The sequence below is a fragment of the Fundulus heteroclitus genome, chromosome 5, assembly GCF_011125445.2.
Source record: "Fundulus heteroclitus isolate FHET01 chromosome 5, MU-UCD_Fhet_4.1, whole genome shotgun sequence".
Lineage (NCBI taxonomy): Eukaryota > Metazoa > Chordata > Actinopteri > Cyprinodontiformes > Fundulidae > Fundulus > Fundulus heteroclitus.
Genome location: NC_046365.1, coordinates 26,445,862 through 26,471,813, shown reverse-complemented (window position 1 = coordinate 26,471,813; position 25,952 = coordinate 26,445,862). Strand labels below are relative to the sequence as shown.

Here is a 25,952-nt window from a genome sequence, read left to right as displayed (position 1 = left end):
GTAGGAAAGTAGCTTTGCTGTGTACGTTATGCTTATGATGTCGTGTGTATGTTGCTTTTTTTTGTGCTGAGGGTTTTCGTCTGCATTCTCCTACTGCCTACAAGAGACAGTGCAAGAAATGCACTTTTTCTCCTCTCCTCAACCATTCCAATGTATTTGTGTCTATATTCTGCTAAAAGGCAGCGCCTTGAAACGGGCAGCAAGGCCTCGGCGAAGCTGTCTACCTATTATTTGTCTTATGTTTGTTTGTCTTTCTCTTGACGGGTTGCAATGAAAGGTAATTTCCCCCACGGGGGATAATGAAGGAAATTCAATTCAGTTAAACAAGGCAAGCAGTCCGTGAAATTACATTCTCATCATGTGAATCTGATGTGATATTCCTGTTTGTATTCCTTGTGATTTGAATTAATGTGAGGTTGTCCTCATATTCTGCTCATCATTAACCAACCTGAAGCCATTTTTAATTAAATTAGTCCTAAAATAGATTTTGTCAGGCTGTCTGTGGACAAACTAACATGCAACAGTTTACCTCCAATCTCAACTAATGTATGAAATCATTTTAGTTAAATAGGTCCCACATTCTTTTGTGTAGATTGAAGACGTGGACATTAGGTTTCAGCCAAAGGGATTTAACAAATTAAGCAGTGCTGGTGCTGTATCCTGTTGTTTAGTGAAAAGAAGTCAACCAAAACAAGCAATAAACAGAACAAATGCCCATTAAGAACCCATCAGAGTGTGTTTTAAGGCAAAATGCACATGTGTTGCCTGGCAGTGTTCAGGTGAAACAATTCAAAGCACTAAAAAATAAAATTCCATTAATAGAAGCTAACAGGAATTCCTTGCATGTTTTATTCTTTCAGTTATCCTAAACCTCTCAAGAAATATAAAGAAAAGTCCAGTTCATATATCAGAATCAAAGAAAGAAGAAAGCTACTGCGCAAATTACGCCATTTTATTACACCAATTTATCACATCACTGACTTACAGCGTGACAATATAATAATGCCAGTTTTCTTTTCTTTTTAATCCCAGGAGGAGTGTGGTTGCTTCCTGCTGGTGGCAAATGAGGAACAACAAGAAAATGAAAAAATAATCCCTCTCAAACATAAACTTTAAAGATTTTTTTATTATCTAGACATTCATCAAAGTTTGCAATGACATAACCATCACAGAGAGGAATTTGAGGAACTTTTTAATCGACACAAGAAGTGAGGTTATTCACATATTGCCAAACACATGAAATTCTGCATCTTCAATATTGATATACAGCACCCTTCGCAGTTGGCACCCTTGGTAAAAGTATGTTAAAAAAGCCTGAGATAACAAACCATTAATTGCAGAATAATCATTCATTGAACATTTTAGAGAAAAAAAAAACAATCTTAAATTTGTATGAAAAACAGACATTAAGAAGGATAAATTTTAACTCACTGGTGCATCACCAATTGGATTTTTTTCTTACACTTCCTATAAAACAAATGTTTCCAAAGTTTTTTTTGTTTTGTTTGTTTGTTTATACTTTAAACTTTACTTTTCCATAACTCCCTGCTTCCCTGGGGGAGAAATATGGTGCACACCCCTTTCTCTAAACCGCTCTTCAAAATGGGGCAAATAAAGGATTACATCATTCAACTCAGGCAGATGTTCGTTCAGTCTTCACAGGTCAAAAGTTAGAAAATTGCCAAAGTATTCAGCCAAGTATTCAAACAAAACGAAACAAATCTTTAAAACTCACTCTTACAGAACTGCTGCACATCGGGGTCACCAAGTCCCGATAACAGCTCTTAGATCAGTGGAGTCCAGGGTCAGTCGTCGATGGCAGGATTCTTTCCCCCCAATTAAACAAATGTATTCAGATTCAAAATCAGGCTAAAAAAACTGGTATGATTATACAGTAGAGCAATACAAAAATTAATTTAGTGCTTTTTACACATCTTTATAAAGGGTTCCAATAAAGGTGTATTAGTTTTCTCAGCATTCAAACAAAACTAACAAAGTATCTGTAAGGCAAGTGTTTTCTTCTTCCATTTAAGTAGTAACACAAAATATTCTGAAGTCCATTCTGTATAGGTTTTTATTTAATTTTATTTTACACTTTTCTCCCGTCCAGTCTCCCTGCAGCTATTCCTGAAATCCCCATCAGTGGGGATTATTCCAGGAAGCTCTCTAGCTGCCATCTGGTTCCCGGCTGCCTCCTGTCCTCTTCCCTTCCACCTCACTGCTTCCTCCAGCGGTTTTTGGGTTTCTCCTCACACTCGGGACTCTTGCAGGCACCGGGGAGAGGCGGCGGAGATGCCGGGGCAGCCTTCGCCGGGGGGGCGGGCGCCTCTGAGCTTTTGGTGATGCCGCTGAGCAGAGCCGGAAGCTCGTGCGAGATCGCCTTCTCAATCTTCTCCAGCAGGCAGCCGCCGGTCCAGCTGCAGTGCTGGGACAGCTGCTTGAAGTTGGAGATGGGGTTGACCCCAAAGAAGTCCTGGTAAGCCTCCTTGTCGGGCAGGTCGAACTTGCTGACGTTGGTCTTGGCCAGGATGGACTTGAAGATGTAGTACTTGTCCGGCTCGTTCACGATGTCTTGGAAGACCTCGTGGGGGTCTCCGAACCAGCCCAGCTTCTCGTGGTAGGTGTGAAGGTAGCGGTCCACCAGCAGAGCGTGGATGCGTACGCGGATGGCATGCTGGCGAATGAAGGCGATTTTGTTCTCTATCTGATTCTCAATCACCTGCACGGACAAAGGCAAGGTTAAGAAAAACAGGTTAGAAAGCAACGGGGGGAAAAAAAAGGTAGGAATCATGGGAGAGCACAACTTCTGACAAGTGTTGCACCGATACCGATACCAGTATCGGAACGGGGCCCCGATCCAGCACTAAAATGGTGGTATCGGTATTGGCGAGTACCAACAAATAGGGCACCGATACCATTTTGATGTTTGTATGTCACTTGAACGCAGCCTTCTCTCTCCCGACTAGTATTATACATGTTATATAAGTTCATGAAAGTTGCACTATTTTGGCATTTGAGAGCTAAAACTCAGGGTTTAAAAGAGATTATTCAATTACTAATATAATTTTACTGTCTTACTGTTGCACTACTGTTATACATGTTATATAAGTTCATGAAAGTTGCACTATTTTGGCTTTTGAGAGCCAAAAGTTTATTTAACTATTGTCACCCATTCAAGGTAGGCAATAAAAAGTTCTACTACCCTAAGTAGTATGCAGTTCTTCATATATACACACACATCAATTTCAAACAAATGGTATCGGTATCGGTATCGGTATGGTATCGGCCAATACGGTACAGCCAGGTATCGTATTGGGGCCAAAAAATGGCATCGGTGCAACACTACTTGTAACGCTGAGGGGGGACTGAGAAGAAATCTTTATTCGTCATTGCAATTGTACTTTCCAATAAAATTCGTCTACTGCATTTAACACATCCCTTTTGAGTTGTGGGCAGCTTTTACAGTGCCAGGGGAGCAATCTGGGGCTAAGGGTCTTGCTCAGGGACCTTTAGCAGCAGTCTGTGGGGTTCGAACCGGGTTCTTGCAGCCGTCTCAGAGCGCTGGGGCACTGCTCTGACCCCAGACAAATGGACTATCCAGGGAATGACATTTGTAGATAACCACCAGTCCACTGCGCTTATATATATATATATATATATATATATATATACACATGTATACATACACATACATACACACATATACACATACATGTATACATACACATACATACACATACATATATACACATACACATATATACATATATATATATATATATATATATATATATATATATATATATATATATATATATATATGTGTGTGTGTGTGTATAGAAAAAAATAATTTACATTTTCAATGAATCCCACCCATACATCCACTTTCTATACCCTCATTCTCATGGGATTGTTTGTGTTATGGAGTAGGAGGCAGGGTAAGACACGTTTATTGCATAACTCCTTTCACACACAAGGTTAAAAGCCATAAAAGTTATTTAAAAATCTGCATCTTGAGTTGACAGGAAATCTTTAGTCTTATAAAGTTTTTGAGGAGATAGTAGATTTTATCTTGTGTTTAAAATGTAGGCCTGTGTCCATAACCACCTTAAGGTTTCTGTGGCTCTTGGTCTTGTTGAGTCTGGTTGGGAATTATGTTTATTCCCAACCCTTTACAGGAGAACCCTGAGGTTACTGAACATAAAGGAAGGAGTTTCACCTGGTTGAGATCCTCTATCAGGGAGATTTCCTCCTTCATGAAGAGCTCTCGGCTGGTGTCTGGGGCGTAATCCTGAGGCCAGAAGGAGCTGACGTACACGCGGGGGGGCTCCGTGACATTGACGAGCGGCGCCATGCTCCAGAACAGGGCCCCGTAGACCCTCATCAGGTCCTGCGTGGAGAGGCTGTCGGCCTTGTTGAGTATGAGGCGAATCTGGGACTCGCGGCCCTTCATCTGCCGGAAGAGCATCTCCAGCTCACCTCCCACATCCAGCTTGGTGGGGTCGAACACCAGGAAGATGAGGTCGGCTCTATCGATGAACCACTGGCACACGTCGTTGTACGGGTAACCTGCGAAGGCAAGGTAGGTTGGCTTCAGACGTCCTACTTCTAAAGATAGGTATAAAGTCTAAAAGGCAGATGTAATTTCAGAACAATAAGATTCCACAAAACTGTGTTTGGAAAAAAAAAAGGAGAACCTGAAATTCACTCCATACTGGTCTGGTAGGAGTTTGATGGTCTGTAGAATTTCCCCCCCTTCATCTCATCATACAGACACACAACTCATGATTCATCTCTCCATTGGAAACAATTTGCACTTGGACATTTTCACCTTAAAATAACTGGACAATCAAATCATGGACTTTTTAAATGTGTGTCAGTCAGACATTGTGCTGACCGGTGGAGAAATTTAGGATTTTCGTGCACACACATTCATATGGAAGATCTACTGCAGTACTAGTATATATATATATATATATATATATATATATATATATATATATATATATATATATATATATATATATATATATATATAGAGAGACAGACAGACAGAGACTAGAGAGAGAGAGACATAGAGAGTATAGGAGAGAGAGACAGAGAGACAGTAGACAGAGATACAGAATAGATACAGAGATAGACAGATATAGAGACACAGATAGATACACACACACAGCTGATATATATAGTATATATATATAGATTATATATATATATATATATAGATCTATATATATATATATTATAATATATATATATATATTTTTTTTTTTTTTTTTTTTTTTGGGTTCTATGTATGGTTTGTGTTTTTTGCTGTTTATTTTACCTTTTCCTTTCTATAAAATACACAGTATTGAAAGCAGTTATTCATTTGCATTGTTTTTTATTGATTACTGACAACAGCTCCAGTAGATGAATCTTGTGCTTTCCCTAAATTCTTGCTTTCTTCATTTATTTATTTGATAATGTTCGGTGGTAAAAGTTTGACTTTTTGGGCTCTGTTTGTTCTTTGATATCATGTCTATGAACCAATTGTTGGTCCACCCCTGTACAACCCCATTAACACACAGTGAAGTTTGTGCAAAGGTTCACGTGACAATTATGCTTTCACAAGGGACAGCGTAAACAACAGTTGATGCATTTTATTGTGACTACGGAAGAAACCGAAGCGTCAATTTGGACTTTTGTGTAATCGTCACCTCTCTCTTGCTGCTTGCGGTTTTCAATGATGCCTGGCGTGTCAACAAAGGTGACCCTCTCCAGGAGCTTGTGGGGCATCTCGATGCCCACCAGTCGCTCCAGGAAGCCCTGGCCAAACTTCTCCAGGGGAGAGAAGGACCTTGAACTGTCTGCCGCCATCACGATGCCCTCTATGGTCCGAAGCCGCTCCCCGTGCATGATGACCGTGTACTCAGACGTGGTGGGTTCAGCACCTGGTGCAGGGACCAAGAAAGAGGGATTTTTTCTCTGGTGCCGGCACCAAATCATAAGCTGTCGGGTTTTACTTGTGCTGACCTGTGTAAAGTTCCTGGGGCGTGCCGTGGAGACCCAGCAGGTAGTTGATCATGGAGGACTTGCCTACGCTCCAGGGTCCGAGAAACAGAACCATTGGCTTTGAGGTTATTTCACCATCTGTAAGCGTGGGAAAGAGGCAGAAAGGAAGATTCAGAAAATAAACAAACTATAATGAATTTACATCAGCCCTAAATAATACAGTTCAAGTTTAGTGGCTAACAGTTACTCTCCCAGAACTGACCTAAAGCTATATTAAAGTAGTTGGTGAAAATCTACAAAAGTACTTTTGGTTGGTATATACTATGCAGTGTATAGCCTGTATTTGGCAGGTTAGTTTACCAGACCCTGCCACAACTTTCCTGGAACTTTCCTGTAAATTTCTAATAACTTATATATGTTGTACTTTCATCAAAATCACTCAAAATCTTTAAAATTCTCAAGGAATTTTAATAAAACTTTGTAGATATGGAAATATGGAACTCATTAGGAACTTGCTGTAACTTTCCAATAATGTTCCCGGAACTTTACATGAACTTCCCAGTATCTTTCATAGAACTTACAAGGTACTTACTAATTATTCTTTAATTTACATAACTTTTGTTCTTTTCCTGCAACTCCTGAGTCACTGAAAATGTATCAGATACTTTCATGAAATTTAACAGGAACCACACAATCAGTAAAGCTCTCATATCAGTATGAAGATGGGAATTTGACTTGGTATCCATATCTACTTGTTGTTTTTGTCCTTTTTGGTCCAGCACCCAATGTCTTCATTTAATCCAGAAAAAAATACGTCCAACTGCCCCTCCTGAAATTTAGCCTGAATAAAGAAATCAGGCACGGTCATCTTATTTCAATCACTTTATCCACCTTTGATCCTTATTTGGGTGTTAGTAGACATCTAAATCAAGACATTTACAGAACATAAGTTAAAGTGAACTTTTTCAACTACTCGCACATCTAAAAATGTGAAGGTTTAGTTGTCAAAAAGGTCTTCAAGGTTAAAAATGTTCATGCAAAATTGAGTTTTTCTAAGTGCAGAAATGCTGATTTTAATAAAGGGGCAAATTTTGAAAAGTAGCCCCTCCCTGCTCAAACCAAATCTAACCTCACTTTTCTACCATTAGCTTTAATTATATTCTTAATGGTTCTTTCTGCACATACCTATGCTTAAAACACTGCATAAGAATTTCCCATGATGCCATTGTGTACTTTCATACGGCCGCCACAAGATGTCCCCGCGTACTGAGGCACAGTGTGAAGTCTTCCATGTGCAGTGTGGAAGTTACAGGACGCCTTGGCTGCACAATGTTCCCTTGAAATATCAACAGACTCACTATTGTTTGTGTCTGAGAGGCTGTTTTGAAAAAACAAAATACCTCATGGTTCCAAAATCCCTTTTAGTTCTGACTTTGTTTCATGGTTTCAGTTTATTATAAAATATGCCTCAGTGGGGATGTTTCCTATAACTTCTCTCATTGGTTACCTGCCTTTGCAAAAATATTATAAACCCCTTGAACATTTCACATTAGGTCACAGTGTATTCACAAACTGCAGTGTATTTTATGAAGATGAAAGGTCTTCACAAGATTATACATCAACAAATATAAAAAGCATACATGGTTTTCAAAATGTTTTACAACTACAAACCTGAAAAGTGCGGCGTGCAGCTCTCCATGAGTAGATGGTTATGGTGCTGCAGTTACTGCAGCAATGCTTTGCGGGGCATGTCTCTACCCACAGTGCACATGTAGAAACTGGAAACTTTGCTAATTTCTCATAGTCAAATAATGAAAACTCAGTCGGACAGGAGCCAAGCCTTGTCACAGATTCTTAGTTGGACTTAAGTCTGGACTTTAACTGGGCCGTTCAGAGAAAAAACAAACAAACACACTGTGATCTAAAGCACTGCATTGTAGTTGTGTTTGAGTCTTAATTTTTCCGGGTCCGTTACCGGACTATCATCCAAGATTACCCTGTTTTTTTTTTAGATCTATCCATCTTCCCTGCAACTATGACCAGTTGTCCTATCCCTGTTCAAGAAAATAATTCCTGCATCACATCACTGTCACCACCATATTTTAGCCTGGGCTCGGTGGGTTTAGGCGGATTATCAGTATTCATTTTCTGCCTCTCATGGCATTTTTGCCTGTAGGCATAAAAGTCCTATTTTGGTTTGGACCACCAGAGCACCTTCTTGCTGTGTCCCCTACATGCCTTGTATTAGACTGCAATCAGGGCTCCAACCAAGCTTTCTTCAATCATTGCCTTGTATTTAGCTCCCTCCATCTTTCCATCAACTCTGACCAGCTTCCCTGTCCTCGCTAAAGACAAGCATCCTCACAGCATGATGCTGCCAGTATCAAAAAAACATATATCCATTTGCTTTCACTTCAAAATTATGCTTTACGTTTGTATTTTCTGCCACATGAAATATTAATAATTCACTCTAATGTGTGGGTGCAACATTTTAAAAAGAGCTAAAGGGATATGAATACTATTGCAAGACCTTATACGACGAACGGATGTAATCCGTAGAAGCAGATTCATGTCAGTTTAGTTCAGAGTACCTACCTGTGACTTCATGCTGCCTGAGCTCGTTGTACCTAAAGACTTGTTCCATCGGCTTGATGGCCTTGTGGTAGATGTCCAACAGCCTCTTTATGGCGCCTATACGTGCAAAAGAACAGAGACAGAGGCAGAGCCATGACAGCCGATTGCAAAATCTCCTACCGCTGGACACGACGAACATGTCGGAGGTAATAAATTGCCTTCTCTGTCATAGCTCGTGGCTTTTCTAACAGGATGCACTCTGATTCGACAGACCACAGAGCTTTTCATGCCGAGGACCATATCAGATTTCCCCTGATTAATCACCCTCATATGTACGCATGCGGTCGTTCGGCACATGCACACTTTGGCGCGGACATCATGAAGCAATTATCAGAATGGCTGCAGAAGAACCCCCCCCCCCCCTCCACCCCCCCCCAAAAAAAAACTATCTCACTATTATTGTCTTGCAAGATCGTCTGGTTTTCTTTTGCATTGACAACATAGGTGTAAACATTGAGATCCTGTTTAGGCTGAAGTCACGACTTCCTTTGTGCGGCGGAGGGATTGGCAAAGCGTGTTTTAACTGTGTTTAATATGTGCAGATTTCATTTCTTATGTTTCTTATAAAGTTGTGTGCCTCGTACACGTTTCTTCTCGTCAGTCTCATGTTTTGCTCCTTACCAGAGAACTCCACTGACGGTTCAGAGGTCGCCAGTCGCAGCATCTCCTCAATGTGGGAGCGGTCTCTCAGGCCTGACCCGATGGCGTCGCCCTCTGTGAGAGCGAATGAACATGCAGTCAGTCAGCTGGGGAATAAAACAGCACCGGTCTACGTGCAAAGGTAGCCAGTAATGCTTAGCTAGGAGACAAGGAAAAACCTGCAGGATGTCATGAAAAGAAGAAGAGACACCAATGATCTGGGCTAAAATACTGGCTCTGTAGCTGCACCATGCTTTAAACTCTTAACCTAAACCATCTTTGTAACGCTGGCTGTATATTTAATGCTGTTGTATCGCTGGAAGGTGGCTCTCCAATCCAGGTTTTTGTAGCCTCTAACAGGGTTTCTTCCTGGATTATCTCATTAACTCTGTTCCCTGCTATACAAACCCTCCCCGCAGCACTATTCTGCCACCATTGTGGCACATAGTGGGGAGGACATGTCAGGGTGGCGTCCGGAGTTAGTTTTCCACCATAAAAAAAGTCTTGCATGTAGGCAAGAAAAAAATGGCTATATCTTATTGATGTTGATAATTATGTAAAAGTCAAAACATATATTTTATGTGCAGCCCTGGCTATTTTATACTGTTGCTTAATCATCTATTTTTAAATGAAGCACATTGAATTCAACCACAACCCTTTATTCAACCAACTTTTTGACCAAAATTGTAAGTCTTAAAAAAAGAAGAAGAAAAAAAACGTGTGCTCTCTGAACTCTTTGAAGCTTGGGAACGGAGCGTTCCTGGGTCTGCGTTTGTGATTGGTTGGGAGGATGTAAAGACTGTAATATTAACCTAAATGATAGGCTAGAATGCAAAAGGAAGGAAAAATGTTCTTCTAATGAACTTTTTATTGACCCCTTTTTTTCTATTGAACCATATGTCTATCGATTGATATATACTGTTATTGCATTATCGTCCAGCCTTCGTCAGAAGATCCTCTTACATAGTTTACAAAAAAAAAAAACAATGTTTAGTTCTCATCACTTCTTCATAAAGGCCAGAATTGAGCCTCTTGTCAACAGATCCTCCCACCTCAGCTGTGGATCTCTGCAGCTCTTCCAGAGTTACCTCTGGCCTCTTGGCTGTTTCTCTGATCAAGTGCTCTTCTTCCTCAGCAAGTCGATTTTGGTGGACGGCCATGTCCTGTTAGGTTTGCAGCTGTGTCATGGTCATTTTCAGATGGTGGGCTGAGCAGTGCTCTGTTAGATGTGCTATGTCCATCTCTTTCTCTTCTTTATTAGTCTCTTTGTTGTAGTTCTATAAGATGTTGCTAATGTCTCTTTTGCTAAAAAATAAATGTACACTCTGACGGACTCAGGGATAAGAGGAAAAAAAGCATCTTGTCATGAGCCGTCTCAGGTAAGTACCCTGTGAATTACATTTCAATAACGAGGTTTTATTTTAGGATCTGGTTGATTGCAACATGATGATGCCCTGTTTAAACAAACGGTAATAATTAAGTATATGTAACAGCTCCTGTCTGGACTACTTTAGCAGAGACAGAGGGCACAACTTCATCTTTGCTTCCTCTGTGAGTTAAAAGTTCCTTTTATCTGCTTCATCCTCGGAAATAAACATTAAACGTGCAATCAGACAACCTTTTATACCTTTAGGTTGAGACGGTGCAGGCTTCTCTGCAGGCGCCTCCTCCACTGTGGCCTCCTGGTCGGATCCCTGTTCAGAGACCGGAGTGTCCTCCGTAGTTTCCTTCACCACTTCATCTACAGTACCTTCCACAGGAGGCTCCTGGCTGTCCTGGTGGATGGCTTCTGGTTCTGGGTCAGGCTCAGGAATCAGCTCCGGCTCAGGAGTGACTTCCTGCTCTGCTTCTGCTTCCGGTTGTTCTGTCACATCTGGTTCCTCCTCTGGATCTGAGGAATCCTTTGGTGGCTCCTGTGGTACTGATTTGAGGTCTTCTGTCAGATCTAGGTGTCTTTCCTCTGGTTCAGGCGCTGATACATCCTCCTCTGCGCCTTCATCATCTGATTCCTCCACAATCTCTTTGTCAGCTGCGGATTCAGCGTCCTGATTCGCGTTTCCTTCAGATACCTGAGGCAATTCCTCTAGTTCTTCCAGCTCCTCTTCCACAGGTGTCTCCTCTTCTTCCTCAGCTTCCGCTCCTGTGACCTCCTCCTCCTCAAAAATATCCTCTGATACTTCCTGTTCCTTGCTTTGATCCTCAGATGTCACCTCTTCGTCCTCCTCTGGGCCCCTTTCTGCAGTTGCAACTTCCTCAGCCGAAGAGTCATCCTCGGTTGGAGGCACTTCCTCCACCCCCGGCTCAGACAAAGCCGCTAGCTCTTCTTCATCACTTGTCAGCGGTTTGCAGGGCTGGCACACGGCTCTCTCTGGAGCGGGGGTGTCATTAGATGAGGTCTGGCTGGCATCTGCCGTGTCACACCCACAGGAGAAGAGGTCTCCCTCTGGCTGCTGGAGCTGAAGATGCATCCGAGGTTCCTCATCGTGGATGGAAGACTCTGCCAGGAGATCTGCAAGTGTTAAAGAAGAAGAAGCGTGGTCTCAGAATCCTGCTCTATCCAGATATAGAACCAATAAATATTTTTCTACGTGAAGTTAACTTCTTGTTTTAGGTTTTGGAGTGCAGTCATGCTTCAACTACACGTCTAATCACCTTCCAGGCTTTGCCATACACGTCTGCATAGTATGCAGTTGGGGATGCATTAGTGGATGTATTGCATGTATTTTAGAAAGAATGGGTCTAAAGATTAAAGTAGTATGTCTTGTTTAAGTCTCCTTATGCCATTTTGTTTAATAGAAAACCCCAGCTGTAATCAGCTGTCATTTCATCAATAATTTCCCTCCACTCTGCACGCTAATACTCAGACTTGTTTCTTTAGAAAGCTTGGAAGTGTCTGAACTTGAAGACAAAACATCAAAATTCTTCTGGCCTCCACTTGCACCTCGGAAGCAATGAAGAACACATGAAGGCATAGATGATAGCTGGAGATAGGTTTGGCTTGGAATCTGGCAGACCCATCTGCATTTTGATGGTATTGATCTTCAGATGATGCAAGATCCTGGTATCGACAGATTTCGCCCTATGGGGGGATACCGTCCATCCCAGAAAAGGGGATGGACGGTAGGCGACCAAACAGCTGGAGACCGAACGTCATGAATCCACAAGCAGAACTACAAGAAATACTTTGACGTTGAATTGGAGGCAAAGCCACAATCCAAGTTGTAGCTCCTAAGTTAGATCACTGACAGTTGGGAAAGATGAACCACAGTGGATTTTCCCGCAGGTTCAAATGCAGAAATCTTGATTAGATTTTACTTCTTCTACGTAGTGAAGATCTATCATCTTCCTAATGCTACTCCAGGCCTGTGACCAACCCCAGTGCTCCTAATCCAAGGACTTTACCGTTTGTGGCTACCGATGGACTGCTTGTAATGAGGAACCATATTTTTGGTCTCGGTTATTAGGTAATCTTACAGCAACAAATGCAAGCCATAGTGTCTCTGTGACCTGTCTTCGTGTAAAAAAAAACGTTATCGATATCCAAACTAGCAGCGTGCGTCCCAGCCCATTCTACCCATTTATGTAACTACAATTCCCCATCTCATAGGTCTTTAGCAAAGCACCTTGTGTAACAGCATTACCAACATCTGGTTTAAGCTTTTCTTTGTCAGGTATACTCAAGGAAACAAAAACAGAAGATTTTTTTGTTGTTTCTCAAAATAAAATAATGTTGCCACAAAGCAATAACCGTCAGAACTGGATGTTGAGAAAGACCAAACAAAGACCGGAGGGAGACAGTTACTTTGAAGTGGTGGGATGACAAAGGCAATCTTTCCAAGATGCAGGAGAGAGAAACGTCAAGGAAACGTCAACAAGGCGCAATGCAGCATGCAAACGCGGAGGGAAACGGGAGAATTGGACAATAAACGACTAACAGGAGTATAAATACAGAAGAGGGGGATTACTGGGACAAGCTTCAGGTGAGTCTGATCACCGGATGCATGGCAGCCGGGAGGAGAAGGATAACAGAGGAGTTGAGAGGAAATGACTAATAGTCATACGTGTCTGCACTCATCACACGGTGGACATATATGTTTGTATGTGTATGTGCATCTGTACATCATTTCCACCTCTGACATAACACTGTAAATAGTATTTATTCCTGCATCCTGAGCAATCCGCTCATTGCACCATTACAATATCGTCCCAATCTGGCCGCTTGTTTATAGCATGTTCATAAGTGTCTCCTACACTGCAGACTGTGTTTGTATTACTGCACTATTGTGTTATTGTATTATTGTATAAATAAGCACACAAGTGAGCATTGTCAAATTCCTCCTATGTGTACACATACCTGGCAAATTAAGCTGATCTGAATAACTAGACAAACACGGAGTTCAGGGAAAATAATCTACCAGTAGGTATTGTAAAACACAATAAACAAGACCAAACACAAAGAAACAACACAAAACTGGAAAGCAGAATGACTAAATAAACTCTAAATCACAGGGATCATGTGAATAACATGTCAACAACGAGTTGGATCTCTAAGTCAAATAAAGTCTCAGCTTTTTCAGATACATTTGGGCTAATTGGAAAACAAGATCCAATGAGACTTGTTTGTCAGATTAAAGGTTCATTTTGAAAACAACAACCTTTAAGCCGGTATTAAACACGGTTTTTAATGAAGCCAATATCTCTGGTAAAATGTTTTTATTGGTCTGATGTAATGTTCTGATCTGCAAGGAAATTAAGTTTTACGTTCTCATTAGCTATGAGCAATGAATCATAAGGAACGGAAATAAAGGCTTAAAAAGATCAGTCTGTCTAACTAATCAAAATAATGTCTTTGTGGCGTCTCTGCATTCGGGGCCAGTGGAATAATACGCTGGAGCTCTATGTTCACTATAATCAGGGGGGTAGGATCGTTCTTTATAAAGTAATATTGTAAAAAAGAAAAAAGAAACACTGGTTCCTTTACCAATGCAATTCTGTTATAAACCTTTGTGTCTAAATATCTAAGTCTCCCAGAATACTGACAAGCTCAGTAGGCTAAATCCACTTGAAGTGCCTTGATATTGGGGCCATCCCACCAACGTTTGTTTAAATAATGAACATCTGAAGCGGCAGGGCGCATTTCCAACACGCTCTCAGTTGACAGCTGTGTGGCACAAATCCCGTGGCCCCAAGCTTGGATCGTTCAATCAAAATACTGGTAGTTGAGATGCACCTGTATGTTTCTGCATTTGCCAAAAACATTTTAGCCAAGGCAACTTCCAAACTAGGATGCCACAATGCAGCCAATATCGAAACAGACCACTAGTTAGGATCTGTGAGAAATGGAAGTGTTGAAATTGAGAGGACAAAGAGACGGAATAGAAGGGGTAGGGAAGTACAGGGTCAATGTAAGGGCAGGAGATGCTCTCAAGAGTTTCTTAAAGACAGCCAGGAGACGCCTCTAGTCTGGTAATGCTCAATAGGTCCTTCCGCCAGTGTGAAACAACACACCAAAAGAGTCTGGATTATCTTGAGCGTGCCGTAGACAAAGCGAGCCGACTATCCTCGACAGGAGTAAATGACTCGTGACATAGGCCTTTGCAAGATCATTCAAATAGAAGGAAACCTTTCCATTAAAGGGGGCATATCATGCTTTCAAATCCTTCCTTTTCACGTTAAATCATTCAGTTGTGGTCTATATAAAGTGGAACTGCAGTGCTATGTTCTGAATGCCTTGGTTTTGCCGCCCCACAGCCCCTCTTTTACCTGAGAGAAAGGAGGTACTTCCGCCCCCCTTCCAGGTTGAGAAGCATTCAACTCCACCCCATTTGGCCATTTTTGTAGTAAAATGGGGGACAGTGTAAGGAACAACCAAACATTTTGATTTAACCTCTTGTAGCTCCGGCATCCTTCAGCTTGGACTACGAAATCGCAGCTTGGACTACAAAATTGAAATAAAACTGTCGGATTTGTGAAGTTGGTAAGCTGGAAGTCCACGGCCTTGTTTAGCAGCTCTGTGACAGCTACTTTGATGTTATTGATAAAAAAAAAAGATATTAATAGAGAACAGACAAAACTGAACAAATTTAAAAAAATATGACCCAAACAGACAATAAAGATATCTACTGATAAATAAAAGATGTGAAAATGCGAGTCCGCATACCTGGAGAGACTAAACTCAAACTTTCCTCCGTCCTAGAGACTCCAAGTACACATCACAATGTATCTGAGGGCTGAAAAAGTGGATGTTGCACGATGATGTGTCCGCTTCGAGCTCTTTGTAGCCTAACATCAGTGATTTGAATTTGATGAGGGTGGCTCAGGTTAGTCAGCGGAGCTCAACAAATAGACGAGCGACATGTGCCCTTTTCATCTAATTGAAGACCGGACGGGTTGAGGTGTCCTGTACCATCTCTGCGCAGATGTCACGGCAAAAACCTTTAACCAGAGTCACATTTTTTTAAATTACCGAAGCCATTTCTTTTTCTATATTTGGAGCCGCCCTTAAACATGCTTTTACAAACGAGAAACAGCTGCTGGAATACAGCTACCGTGACTTATGTAACATCATATCTACAAGCAGGGGACTTCCTCGGCATTCCGACACATGGAGATGAGCTGGATATCCTTGACAACCACAATGTACAAAGAGCAAAGGTTTGTGACCCGCATTTAAATTTAACCGCCTGTGGTACAGAGTGTGATGTGAGACACTTTAATGAAGGTCTACAGTTCAGGTTACAAGAAGGACTCAGTGACGGAGAAGGGGGGTGGGGGTGGGGGGAAGCTTTTGGCAGCTGTCAAAGATGTCAGACGTGTCGTTATGTATTTTGTCACTAATTCTGTGAGTTCTTGCAGAAACTATTAAAATTGTTGGCAGCTAAATCAAGCCGACCTCTTTGGCGAGTCGACTTTCTCGTCTCACTTTTAATTTTAGCAGTGATGGACCCGGCTGACTCTCGAAACTTAATGAAGCGTTCACCACAGTTTATGACAACTCAACCATCATTGTTCACACCGGCTAATGTGATACCGGCTGATCTCTTGTAGTTAATCGATGCGGTGTACTGACAAATGATATTTCCTTGCAGAAGTAAGAGTCCCTGACATTTGGTGTCCTCGAAACTACCGTATATTCCAATATATAGAAAAACTGTCTTCTCTTAAGCACCCACGAGGCTCAAATCTTAAAAGGCCTTTAAAACCAGGTACTTCTGTCTGTTAGTTGCAAAATGTTATCATATCAGCATCGATGGAGGATGCAATGCCCACCCAGATGTCATAGAGGACAGGACACTATCAGGACATTATGTACCTTCCAGTCACCCACCGTGCTGCCCAGGTTGCTTTTCTTTCCCCTAAAATAAGACACACCCAACGTGTCCCCATGATGTTGTTGTCACCTCTTGTGGCTGTAAGGTTTTTGGCTTATCGCCTCCCAAAGGGGGGCTGTCGGTCCTGGTAGCAACTGGAAGCCTATTGCATACCTAAAGAAATACATACCTAAGAGAAAATACTCTGACCATGAATGTAATGTTATGAGGTGTCGTTACGGATGTCTTGGCGCACTTTGCCAAGGGTGGGGATGAATACATCAAATGTATTCAGAATAAGTCCAAAAGGAGAGTCAGGACGTCACATTGCATGTTGTTGATGCATCTTCATAATTCAGGTAGAATCTTTTTCTAAAAATGAGTAGATCCTCTGGATGGGTTCTTCTTTGTTCAAACGTTTTGTGTCTTTTCCGAGTGACGTCTTCAGTCTGAGGAAGTCTGAGCCAGGGAGAAGGAGGAACCACACACAAGACAGGCCCTAGAGCAATGTGGTCATCCCGACTGGGCTTTCCTCAAAGCAGACAAGAAATCAATACAGGACTCAATCCAGGGTGAAAAGGAGAACCCCAAACCCAGATCAGTAGTTTTCCCCTGTGTTATGGGAGTTTCAGAAAAATTGAGACGTTCATTTTCTAAACATGACACCCCAGTGGCTTTCCAAACCCCAAACACATTAGGGCGTAGCGAGGCTCACCCCAAAGATCTGGTCTCCTGTCACAATCAGAGTAATGTGGTGTACGCTGTTAAAGGTAAAGTGGACAATCTTCTTTAAGCTTTGACTTCCATGGGATCACCTTATCTGTTGGTTGGCCCACGTGCCAATCATTGTGACGCGCTCACCTGTCGCCAGTGTGCTTGCTTGTTCCTTGCTATTTTCCACTTGCTACGCATGCACGCTTCTACTGTTTATGTATCCAGTCAGTTTAAGCTTCAGCCGTTCGTTTTGCTCCACTGCTCGCACTGTATGCTTTGAAAATGGCTGAGAGTTGCAAGAAGCGAACTGTCTTACAAGTTTATGAGAGGAAATTGGTATTTGGGAGAATCTTGCATGTGATGGGGGAAGAGCAGGTATTCACTGCAAAAACAGAACTAAAAATAAGTAACGTTTTCTTGAAATAAGTGCATTTGTCCCTGAATTGAGCAGGTAAATAAGATTATCTGCCAATGGTAAGAGTGTTTTTACCCCTAAAATAAGATAATTAGATATAATGCACTTGAAATAAGTTGATGGAGATAAATTGTTCCTATTTTAAGTGCAAAAATCTTATTCCATTGGCAGATTATCTTATTTAGCTGCTCATATAAAGCACAAATACACTAATTTCAAGAAAAAAATACTTATTTTTGTCCTGTTTTTGCAGTGTTCAAAAAGTGACTGGGGCGTTTCTTAGCTACGCTTCTGGAAAAATTGTCCACAACACCTTTAAGTACCAGGAGGACTGTGAGCAGTTATATACTATCAGGGAATCAAAGCAGCCACAGGCCAAAAGAATGGCCCAGTGCAGGACAGCAACATCATCAGGCCAGGATTTGGCAGTTTACACCCATCTACAGGTCAGCGGTCACTCCTTCAGGGTAGTAGAACAGGTTCTTGTCCTGGTAAGGGAGGAATTTTGGCTTGACAGAGGAGTAAAGGATCCATTTTTGTGACGTGAAACCGGCCGTCGTTAAACAGGGACGGAGGCCTCCGGGTCCAGTTGTCCCCCTCTTGCGATGCTGACAGCCCCCTGGGAACACTAAGTGGCCATCAGAGTACTACCAATTTGTTGGTAGCCTGGTGGTCCTCTTTTGCATGTGACTAAACAGTTTTGATTGTCACTGTTAAACTTGTGGATCTACTATGCGCAGGTACTGGTTATAAGGCTGAGTTTACCTTGAAACTCCTCAGACTGAAGAGGTCTCTCAGATAAGTGAAAAGAAGAACCCGTCCAGAGGACCTACTCAGCTTTTTTTGATTGCATGTCATCGTTGTTTCAGTAAATTCCAGTCAACAAGAGAAAATAGTGAGTTTTTAGTTAGACCAGTCTGCCAAGAAAACATCGGCTGAGCATAGAAAAGACGATATTGCTTTCAGACGAAAAAACGTGAAAACGTTGGTTAAAAAACTGAAAAACCAAAAGACGTTTATTGAGATCCAGGTTTATTGAACGGGCGTTGGGGCCGATCATATGGGCTGAATTTGAACTTCGTTTGGCGAAATCCGGTTGAAACCTATAGACCAAAATATCCAGTTTTATACCCGTTTCTGGGCTAATGACACATGACTGTCTGACATTGAAGCCGCAGACGAGATGGAGTGTATCCTGTCAATTTAAAGTATACACTGCAAAAAGGGAACTAAAAGTAAGTAAAGTTTTCTTAAAATTAGTATATTTTCCCTTGATTTGAGCAGGTAAATAAGACTATTTGTCAATGGAATGAGTAATTTTACCCCTAAGATAAGATAATTAGATATCCGGCACTTGAAATAAGATGATGGAGATGAATTGTTCCTATTTTAAGCGCAAAACTCTTATTCCATTGGCAAATAGTCTTATTTAGCTGCTCAAATCAAGGGAAAATATACTAACTTCAAGAAAATTGTACTTACTTTTAGTTCCATTTTTGCAGTGTATTTAGACAACTCTCCAGTCCATCACAGGGCAAAACACAGAAAGACACAGGACAAAATACCAACGCACACACACTTAAGGACAACTTAGAGCTGGGGTTCAAACCAAACACCTTCTAGCTCTTAGGTACCAGCGCTACCAGCTGCATCACTCTGTATCCACACTTCTAATCAGTCAACAATAAAAAGCCCCTTGCACTCAAAGGAGGAAGAGTTTTCTCTTTTTTTTTTACTTTTTTTTTTTTTACTCAAGTTATGTCTGTTTGATATTTTCATTTGTATGATGATCAGAATCATTTAAGTGACAAAAGAGGAAAAGCAAAATGAATCTGGATTTGTTTTTACAGCACAATAAAGAGTGTTATTAGGGGATTCCCCCTGACAACCGATGAACTGAAGGGGGATGCAGCTCTCAGTTCTCTCGAAACACTGGACGTCCATTGACATTTTTTATGGCTTTTAATGATTTGTTAGCCCTCTTCCTTATTAAATACAGAAAATTTATCTGAAAATTTGGCTGTTTTAGTCAGAAACCCTTAACCAATTTTAGACAAAACTAAGTCAAGCTTGGTTAGCCCATTTGACCAACCCTTACAACTTTTAGACAACATTAAGACATCTGTGGAAATCTTTTCAACTTTCACTTTTGAATCCCAGTCATGATGTTCTGACACAATTCATTAAGCGTTTTTTTTCCCCGTTACTGTTTATTCAATAAATTGTCTGCTTGGGGGAACATGTTTCAGATCTTCGGAAAGTTTGAAATCTAAAAAACAACTGGTCGAAAGGACTTAAACAGATTTTTAATAAACTCTGTGTAAAGATATCAAGAGTTGCAAAGCAGTGCAGCGGAAATCCCTGCAGCCAGTCAATGCCAAGGTCTTATAAAACCCATCTTGAGCAGACCGTAGGTGTCTTTTAATTGAATGACTCAAGGGTTGCGGAGGCGGTCGGTGAGGAGCAATCTGATCCGTGTCTGAACGGTGTGCTTCAACCCTGATCTGCCTGAGCCGTGTGGGAGGTTTGGGTAGAGTCCAGACCGTTGCAAAGACATCGTCTGCATTCTAACATGAACGGCAGCGTGATCCTGAGCCGAGCCAAAGGACAAAAAGTTACAAGGTTTTGCATAACCGGCTCTGGGATTCTGTTCTCTTTAGTCACCGTTTGTCAGGATTTGTTGGATCTGCCTGCATTTCTAAGCACAGAATGATATATAACAGCGTTCTGCGCTGGGTCTGTGGGCTTTTCTCCACATTATATGTCTTGGTGGCGAGCTGGCGTCCGGCAGTGGGGAAAACTAAATTAGTCAGGGGGGGAAATATGAGAGGGAGTAAATCAGCAACACTATGCTGGTCCTGACCGGGTTCTGTGTGGGTTCAGTGAATGAAGACAATAGTTGTTTTCTCCCTGAGACTCCTTTCTTCTTACTGGGTGATTGATTTAAATGTGTTTTATCAAGCCCCATAATCAGTTATGATAGTAACATCTGTGAGCTGTTTCAGGTGGATTATGATAACTTGATTATAAATGACAAACGGGAGTGCTGAGCTCTGTTTTCAGGCTATTTCAGCCTCAACAGTCAGAAGGATAACATTGTACATTTGCAATGCCCTGCAGCAGTATTTACACTAATTCAAATGTTTTGTGTCATTTCCCTCCTTTGCTGAGATACCCCTAAAAAAATCCACAGGAAACATGCATCTTTAGAATAATTAGGGCTGGGCAACGATTAAAATATTTAATCGCGATTAATCGCCCTGATTAATCGCGATTAATCGCGATTAATCGCATTGTATTTACAAACTCCAAGAATGAATTCAAAAGTAGTGTAAAGAGCACTTTTATTTTAATGTTCTGCTGCCATATGAACAAAAGTGTTGTAACATTTGTAGCACTTATTTTATACTGGATATTTTCAACCCATCTATTGAATTTAGTGCACTAGTTGATCTTTTCTTCATAAGAGAACAAGCACTGCAGCCAAAATATGGCCTTTTTTGACCTGCTGTATATTAGCCAGTCCCTAAGCTTGATGTATCATGAAACTGTTGACCTTTTGGGTTTTGTGGTTTTTATTTTATTATTACAATTTAATAATAATAATAATAATAATAATAATAATAATAATAATAATAATAATAATAATGTTATGTTCAGTGTTTTTTCGCTAATCCACCTCTTATATATTTCAATCCTTATGTAATTTTGTCTGTGTTGTGTGCACCTGCCTGTTGCTTTAATCCTATTAATTTCCCCGTCGTGGGATAAAAAAAGGATTAGCTAATGTTATCTTAAATAACACTTTTTAATATATGTACTGGGGTCTTTCAAGGTCTTAATTACATGTTATGTGTGGGCTCCAGTAACATCCATCCATCCATCCATCCATCCATCCATCCACTGATCTACCTGGATGTTCCATGGAGGACTGAAACGCCTCAGTCAGAGACGTCAGTCTGTGGGTCTGTCGGGGCAATGAGAGAAGTTTCGTCTCCTCTCTCCGTTTCTGGGGCTCGACGTTTTCATGTTTTTTCACGTGCTTAGATAAATTTGTTGTGTTTCCACTGAAATGAACCGGCTTTTTACAAAACATACAGCTTGATTTCATTTACGGTATTAAAATAAAGCCGAACGGTGCTACTTCCTCTGTTCATGTTTTTTCGCTGCTGCGTTCTCTCTCAGCTGTTTGTGTATTAAGTTTGTGTGAGAGCTGAGTGCGCGGGCCAGGCTGAGCCTGCGTGCTGATTGGCTGGCGCCGCTGAGCCATGTACGAGAGGGGAGGGGGAGCGGGAGGGCTGCCGTGACAGCGCGCTGCAGTCAGCGTGCCTGCTGACTGACACTGACTGAAAGCTGACATGCGTTAATGCGCGATAAAATAAATATCGCCGTTAATAGTCTAATGAATTAACGCGAAATTAACGCGTTAACTTGCCCAGCCCTAAGAATAATATATAGTAATGATAGTAATAGAAGTCACCTGATGAGCAAAAGCATAGCATAATTGTCAAGAGGAAGGAAACTGAAAAGTGTGGCTTGCACATGTGTTCAGGCGCCTTTACTCGGATACAATCCATCCTCCTTAGTTTCTACACCCACTTAATCCTCGCGGGGTTTTCTGCCTATACCTAGCTATCATTGGGCAAGAGGCAGCCTCCACTTTAGACACCAGTGCTACACAGAGCAACACAGACACATTTATATAATAACCTTTTAACCCTTTTCAGCATTTTCTTAACGTGACGTCACTGTTACACTGCAAAAACGGAACTAAAAATAAGTCAAATGTTCTTGAAATGAGTGTATTTGTCCTTGATTTGAGCAGGTAAATAAGATTATCTGCCAATGGAACGAGTATTTCGACCCCTAAAACAAGATATTTAGATATTCTGCCCTCTAAATAAGACTATGGAGATGAGTTGTTCCTATTTTAAGGGCAAAAATCTCATTCCATTGGCAAATCATCTTATTTATCTGCTTAAATCAAGGACAAATACACTCATTTCAACATAATTTGACTTATTTTTAGTTCCGTTGTTTTGCAGTGTACTTCCCATTAAATGAAGTAACAGTTACGTCTTTAAATATCTGACAGAGCAATGGATATTTAGCTAAATCTGCGCAAAATATTCCATTCACAGATGTAAACTGCTGATAAATTGCTAAAGCGACCCACTCAACTTAAGTATCCAGCAAATTAGACAGCTCCATATTAAATAACAAGCTAACTAACAAATACCTGGTAACTACTTTGGTATTTGGAGCATCCAGACCTAAATCCAATCCTGAATCTGTGGTAAAACTTAAAAAAAAGTGACGTCTCCAGGTCCTCCTTATTCAGCTTGACCGAGCTTGACTCATTTTTCAAAAACAAATGGCTCACAGTTTCAGTCTCTAATAGGTAAAGGAACCAACCACATGTTTTCTGTTTATCGGTCATATAGCTTCAAGAACCTAGGAGTGAAATTAATGAAAACCTGCTGTGGGTGCAGACCAGTCGCCAGAAGGGCTCCCTGAGTCCCAGGCAAGCACCCTAACACCGAAGCCTGGGCCGAGCGCAGGGCCGTGGGGACAGAGCGGGACAGGTGCCTGGGTGCTGGATGCACTCAAATAGTCCCACAATGAGTCAGGGGGGCGAAAAGAAGGAGGGATAATTCCACTTCTATTTTCAGGAGGCGTGACGCTCTTCTCCCCCTCTCTGATTGTCATGAGGCCGGACTCCCAGCTCGGCTGACCCGTTGCCTGCAGGAGCTGCGACCACGAATGACTCAGAATATCCAATAAGAGCATCAAGACGACCTAAACGCCGCACATGGACACAATTGAACATAACAGCCACGGCGGAAAAAAAAAAGAGTCTGATTGCTTTTGAGTGCGTGGCAGATTAGCGCAGACAAGGCTCTATTGAGAAATGAGACTCAGCGCCAATTAGCTGTAGAAATGACGTCGGAGTGCGGCGCTTGATGTTTGCTTCGTTTTTACAAAGGCATCACCGACAAAATCTTTGCATTTGGGTACGGGATGTCTGCGCATTCTTCAGAGGGTGGAAGAGAAACTTATCAGTCCAACCCCGGTATCTGACGATGACTCTATCTGACAGATTCCTGAAACCCGACAGTAGTGGTTAGTGGGGGGGTCAAAATAAAACCGGTGCAAGGACAGACAAGGAGGTTCTCTGCTTCAGCCTTAAGGTGGAAGTCAATAAAGGCCCCAAAACAGCAGAAAATGGCACAAAACGAGCAAGATGGACCATTTCCGAACAACAAAATCAGCCCGAACGCTTCCATACCAGAAGAAGAAGCAACAACAAATGTACACTGCAAAAAGGGAACTAAAAGTAGGTAAAATCCTCTTGAAATTAGTGTATTTTTCTCTGATTTGAGCTGGTAAATCATTCTATCTGCCAATGGAATAAGATTTTTGTACTTAAAATAAAAACAATTCATCTCTATCATCTTATTTTAAGTCAGGATATCTTATTCTCTTATTTTAGGTGTGGAAATTCTCATTCCATTGGCAAATAGTCTTATTTAGCTGCTCAACTCAAGGAAAAATATACAGATTTTAAGAAGATTTTACTTACTTTTAGTTTCCTTTTTGCAGTGTATTTGAGAAGCAAAACGACAATTCTACCCTCAGCATCCAGAATGAACAATTATTTCAGCCAAATCTCTTCTTTATGAAGTCAGTCTTTTTGACTGACTTCATTGAGGCCACAAACTCTACCAGACTGTTAGGAAAACACGCAAAACGCATAAAGTGGACATTTCATTTGAATCAGCTTACACTACTCTTGCCAGTCCAAAAGCGTTACAGAAACCTTGCCCATGTATTTCTAAGTCCGGACGTTTCATTCAACCGGCCTTCGTACCTGCAGCCGACAGAGCCAGGAGCCACAGCAAGCAGCACGGAGTCACCAGGAGCTTCATTTTGGCTGCCAGAGGACCGCCGAGCGTCTCGCCCAGATATATATACCCTTAGAGCTGAAGGTCAGAGGGCATGCCACAGCAGAGGGGCGCGGCAGCTGCGCTCATTGAGCGTCAGAACAGCTGCCCCATCCAACCGGAGGGTGTTGATAGGAGCGGAGCAGGAAGAGGCTGGCTGGACACTTGTAGTTTAAACAGACCTGGAGGCAAGAATCCAAAAATGAACTTATTAAATGTGGTTTGTTTTTCTACTGGGGCATGAGTGTGCTGGGTTTTAACAGTTTTAATAGACAAAAACTATTTACTGGAAAAAACGTCTTCTGCATAGATACCGAATGTCCTCATTTTACAATACCATGAAATAATTTGGCCCCCTTTAGAGATTTCTTCTGTTTTTGCTCATTGGTCGCGGCTAAATGTTTCAGATCAAATTTTAACATCAGACAATAATGCTTATGAGTCAATTCAAAGCATGCAATCTTGAACAGAGGATTTAATTTATTAGGAGGAAGAAAAAAAAAACGCTAATCAAACCAACCTGATCCCATGTTTATTTGGATTTAACTTGAGACTTGGTCCTGAAGATGGAAAGCCGCTCCAGACCATAACGCCACCACCAGGTTTTACAGTTACTGTGACGTCTTCTCAACACCAGATGTAACGGGGTGCACACATTCCAAAACATTCAGCTTTTGTCTTTTCAGTCCAGAAAATATTTTCTCGTGAGACCATCAATGTTCTGTCTGCTCAGCAGGGGGTTACACCTTTGAACTCAACGCCATTTTTGTCCAACGCCATCTTACGTAATATTGAGTCATGACCTTAACTGATTCATGTGAGGTCTATGTTGGTTCTTGTCAGACCTCCTAAAGGACTCATCGATGCACTCTTGGAGTAATTTTAAGGTTAACCGCTGTTCCCTGTTTTCTCCATTTGGGATTATCGGTTCTCACTGCGGTTTGTTGGTCTATAACCCATATTAGACTTAAACGCATCAGTTATTTTGTTTCTCATCTGCAAATTTTAAACATCGTTAAGCCTCTTCGCTGTTGTCAGACAGGTTCTATTTAATCGTTTCTTGATTGGACGTCTTGATTAAGAAGGCTTAAAAGGAGGCCGTTAGGGCTTAGTTGTCCTTGGAGCCTTCTGAAGCAGCTGATGAGTACTGGGCGGCCAGAACGACTAAAAGGACAGAAGCTAAAACCGGGGTATGGAAGAAATTCAGTGAGACTATGAGAGAGACTTTCAGGTGGCCTCAGGGAAGTTCTGGAAAACAGTTCAGTGACTCAGAAATGGGAAAGAGGGACCATCCCCAGGTGT

At 41.5% G+C, this 25,952-nt stretch overlaps 1 protein-coding gene across 2 annotated transcripts; it reads right to left on the bottom strand.

Moving 5' to 3' along the window:
• Positions 1-1,106: 1,106 nt before the first annotated feature.
• LOC105929296 (sarcalumenin) lies at positions 1,107-24,679 on the bottom strand. 2 transcript variants are annotated; one of them, XM_036137311.1, is made up of 8 exons: positions 24,578-24,679; positions 10,886-11,776; positions 9,250-9,342; positions 8,590-8,685; positions 6,016-6,132; positions 5,700-5,933; positions 4,220-4,569; positions 1,107-2,719 (listed from the first exon to the last, which is right to left on the bottom strand). In XM_036137311.1, exons 1-8 carry the CDS (start codon positions 24,633-24,635, stop codon positions 2,216-2,218), a joined length of 2,343 nt encoding a protein of 780 aa, XP_035993204.1. In that variant the 5' UTR covers positions 24,636-24,679; the 3' UTR covers positions 1,107-2,215. The 2 variants fall into 2 exon arrangements, with proteins under 2 accessions (XP_035993204.1, XP_012722468.2); XM_012867014.3 differs by having other exon boundaries at positions 10,895-11,776.
• Between the last annotated feature and the right edge of the window lie 1,273 nt (positions 24,680-25,952).